General features: G+C 30.2%; 1 protein-coding gene across 1 annotated transcript; it reads right to left on the bottom strand.

Annotated features, from left to right (window-relative positions):
* Positions 1–1,131: 1,131 nt before the first annotated feature.
* Positions 1,132–2,440, bottom strand: LOC130494920 (uncharacterized). The gene is made up of 6 exons (XM_056985761.1): positions 2,376–2,440; positions 1,871–1,920; positions 1,615–1,762; positions 1,442–1,524; positions 1,258–1,348; positions 1,132–1,186 (listed from the first exon to the last, which is right to left on the bottom strand). Exons 1-6 carry the CDS (start codon positions 2,438–2,440, stop codon positions 1,132–1,134), a joined length of 492 nt encoding a protein of 163 aa, XP_056841741.1.
* Between the last annotated feature and the right edge of the window lie 2,349 nt (positions 2,441–4,789).

The raw sequence follows: 4,789 nt of genomic DNA, 5'->3' as shown, positions 1-4,789 counted from the left end.
TTTGGTTTAACATTTTATTGTTATTTTATCAATTTTCTGTGTGATAGATTAGTTTTTATTTAATTTAGTTTTTTTCTTTATGTTTTGCTTCAAAATTTTATTTTTTTTTACTTCGGTTATATCTGAACCGATATAACCCGAATCCGTATGATATATGGTTACTTTATGAGTTTTTAGGACGCAATACAATTTTGAACCGAACCTGAAGTGTTATTATTGAAACCCGGTCTATATTAATAAAATTTTAGTATGGGACCTAAGAGGGTAAACCCGAAAATCCGAAAACGCGAAAAACTCGACCCGGATACCAACGGGTATCCGAACACCCAGACCGACTTACAGCCACAGCTTTGTTTCAATACGAGGAACTAGATAAGACACATAAACATCTACAAGCAAATTGTCATGACATGACTGAAGTATAAAAAAAAGCAAACACAAACACATCAACCCAAAAACATAGGAGTATAAAAGAAAAATCATGACTTCAAATATAACACATGCATATACTGTATCCTTTTTGCAGGATTAATGTCTACGAAAAAAAATGAGGTAGCAAAGAAAAGAAACATGATAGATATTGTTGAGTTTGAAAACAACAAAATTATGCATGCTTGTTTAATAAATTTGATCTTTATCATACGGATTTCAGAGAAATTTAAAACAACGAATTTACCTTTCAACTCTGAAGAGACTTAACTGTATTATAAGTTTATAACTAAAAAATAATACATACATCTCAGAGCTTCTAACGAACATCTATTATCATGCCATCATTTTTAGAGGCATCAAGTCATATAAATTCTAAGTTAGAACTTGATTGTTAGTAAGAAAATTCAGTCACTCTAAATTAAAAACAAAGTTTGATCAGTTGTTTTAACAATTCTTTTCATGAGAACCATAATATATAAGATAAAAAAATATTTGGATTTGTGTCCACAATATATATAGATATTAGATACAAATATACTTTTCCCGCCTGGGATAAGACCTAGTAGGTTTATAATAAAGAGTATTAACTAGTGGATATTAAAAACATCAACAATGACTTTCTAATGTACATATGATATGTAATACTCTACGATATTTTTGTTCTCGTTTGCTTTATTTATGCAGAGTTTAACTTCATTTTTAGAGTCCAATGGTTTGTGTGAGCCAAAGACGTATCTGAGTCATCACATGATCGCTGCAAATGACATAACCTAAAATCAGAAAATATGAAAAAGAAAAGGAGAGAGAAGTAATCGATGTTTATACCCTCCACATTGTTTGAACATGGTTGGGAATAGATTTGTTCGAAGGGAATCCACACATTTGTATACAAACTCGGAGGGAACTACATCATTGGCTGTGACAAACAAACGAAACACAAGATGATCACACAGTTGATACTTAATTACTAAATCAGATGTGTCTAGAGTATAACTTATATAGCACATACATGTTCCGTGTAAAAGTAAGATTCGTTGCGATTCAGCACGAATATAAGTCCCAAAAGCATTATTCATATTGGTTTGTAAGCTCCTACATAATTGAGTTTCACTTTCCATTATTAGACGTATGTGCGTAACTTAAATTTTAGAAAATTTTGATTAAAGGGCTTATGGAGCCTACGTCAAGCCTGGAAGCCAACCGTTGATCCCTATAACAATTTGTGGGTTAATTATTTGATTTTCAATCTGGACCTGGCCAAATGCGCATGAACTCGCAAAATATAGAGCTGCTGCTGCTCCCAAGCCGACACCTCCTACACCTTTAATAACTACGTACCAAAAATCCAACGATGAAAATTCACATTCTTATTAAAAAAAACAATGATGATAATAATTATTATGAAATTAATTAACAATACATATTTGATGTACTATACATTTTAAATGACTCATGGTAAGAGCCTTTCTAATGGCAGGTGTTGACCAACTGAATAAAAAAGTAAAATGAAAACCGTTTATGAAATGAGAAGTTTTGAGAACCATATATATATAAAAAAATTTCGCCATATTTCTTCTTATACATAATACTATAATAGTATTAGATTTAATGATAAATTTCAAGGAAAGTTGATAAGAAGGAGATTTTGTGAGTTCTAAAAAGAGTAATTTAAAACCATGGAGAGTTGATAAGTGTATATATAATTCCAGATTTACCATTTGTTGGTTCGGTATATAAAATTTCAGCAACACGTGAATTTACACTATCTAATGATTCGAAATCATGTTGCATGCTCTCTGAAACTTTTGTGATGTCGCACCCTGATTCATTATAGGTAATTATAAAAGCAATATTAATAGTTTAATTTTTCCATTAGTATTTTATAGACATCGAATGTTAATTTAATAAAACGAAAACGAAAGACTAAAATCAATTAATCTTACATGCAGTAGCGTTTTTTCCACCCAGGGAAGTAACGGGAAGTCTGGGAGCAGTCGGACAAATCCATTTTATCTATGACAAATCATATATTTGTAATAGAGAAAAAAATTCAGTTTTCTATTTTGGCTACATAAAGTTAACTCATGGAAAAAATGTATGTTAAGTGATCGATCCGTACATTTGGAAGATTCAAATCTTCCAGAGGCTTCATACAGCTGTAGATTTAACATTCGTAGATATGAGTAGAAGTACATAAGAAATGCTAGTTAATGTATATACTAATTTAGTGAAACAAAATTAATATCTTATAAGAAAAGACAAGTTCATAGGAAATGTATGCTTCTTTGAATTTCCACAAGTTCATATATGAATAAATATTTAATGTTCAGAGACAACTAGATTCACCAGAGATGCCAAACTGATAAACTAGTATTTGCAAAATATGGAAATCGTCGTGTTTTAAAAAGTGTTTCAAAAAAAAAGAAAAACAACTTTTAAATTTTTTAAAAAAAAACGTGAATGACGTACTACCAGTGCATGCTGGTATAATTAACACGAGAATGAATTGCTGGACTTTTGTATACAAAAGAACACAAGATAAAGCATGAGAGATTGCTACCGGCGTCCGATATGGTCAAGGTCATGCAGCCATACTATAGTTGCTTTATGGGTTCCTATGGGCTCAATAACATGAGTCGTTCCAAAATTTAATTGTCGTACGGTTCTACTACCTGCAGAGAGTTATTATACGCAAGCAAATTCACTTATCAGCTCCACGCAGAAAATGTGAGAAAAATAGTCAATGATTTTGATAACTATTGAAGAAGCATAAGTAATTAGAACAAGAAAAAAACACAAACCAGAAGCCATGCTATGCTGAGAAGTACTCTTGCTTTTGATGAATTTTTTTTCTTGAATTATTTCGTAAGTTTCTAACTTGCTTTAAGAAAAAATGGTAAGCGAAGGCAGGGGAAGAGATTGTGTATTTATACAAGAAATGAGTGGTCAACTTTTTGTTAACGAATAAAATTAAAGCCTAATGAGTTATTATAGTAATAAAAGTTGAAAAATCTTACTATTAAATGTTGTATGGAAAACAAAGATCTTGCACTAAACTGGACGACACATATTTTCAGATAAATCTTCATAATAAATTTCTACTAGAGCATGCATATCTATCTTATTAAAACAGAAACATTCTGTTCGACCTATAACATTTATTTTGTAAGTTTTTAATTAAATACACCTTTATAATTTATAGTTAAACATACATTAAGTCACTAATGTTCCTTTCTTTATACTACTATCCATGTTTCCAAACAATATACTTATTTCTTTATACTACTATCAATATTTCCAAACAATATATTTTTTATACTACTATCAATGTTTCCAAATAATACAATAATTAATCTTAGTTATTTTATATCTATCATTTTTTCTTTAAAATTTTATAGAAACGTCATAATTTCATAAATTGCAAAATAGTGAACTTTAAAATTTCGATTATAAGATTACAAATTTTGAAACTATTATAATTTAAATCCAATTAGATTACATATCGGTCATCCATCAATTCAATCGGTTAGTCTCGGGTTTTAGTGATTTTTAATATGAATATTTTAAAAACATAAATTGAATTGTCAGATCTCCGGATTAACCGGTATAATCACAATCGGGTTGAATTTAAAAATACTGATTTAAATGCAAAAATATTTTAAATACACACTCTTTAAAAATAACCAAAATATTTATTAAATTATTAGTGAAATTTTTCATCGTAAAATATTCTGCGCTTCAAAAGCGCGGGTCAAAATCTAGTTATTTAGTACAATTCATACGTGTATTCACAATTAAATGATTTCAGTTTTAAAAGTAATTTAACAGTTATGAAGTTTAAGTTATAATATGATTGTCACTTTTAATTTACTAAGGCCAATTAACAATTTACTAAATATCAAAACTATACTAAAAGGAGAATAACAAGCATCATGAGACTGTCCACGTCGACACAAAAATTCAACCACTAATATTTGAGATTTTTGACACGTCATGCCACATCGACATGAATTTTAAGAGCTAACCGTTTGGGTCTGCGGATGTGCAAGGCAGATTCTTAGTGTTTTTTTTTGTTGGCCCAACAGAGCCCACCTTATACCTATCCTAACTAAGTCACGGTTCTGTCTCTGATTCAACTTCGTTCTCTTCGTCTCCCCCTCTCCATTTCGGTTCTTCAATCAATCGATCTTCTCCTCCATTATTTGCTGTAATAAAAGCTCTGTTTAATTTCATCAATGGATTCTTTTCACCTTCCTCTCTATCTATCTATCTATCTATTTATACAACTCTTATTTTTTCTTTTGTCTCCATCGAACTTCATAAAACTCTCTCGACAATCCATCACGATGAAATCCAC

Source organism: Raphanus sativus, chromosome 5 (genome assembly GCF_000801105.2).
Source record: "Raphanus sativus cultivar WK10039 chromosome 5, ASM80110v3, whole genome shotgun sequence".
NCBI classification, from domain to species: Eukaryota; Viridiplantae; Streptophyta; class Magnoliopsida; order Brassicales; family Brassicaceae; genus Raphanus; species Raphanus sativus.
This window is presented reverse-complemented; position numbering and strand designations above follow the sequence as displayed.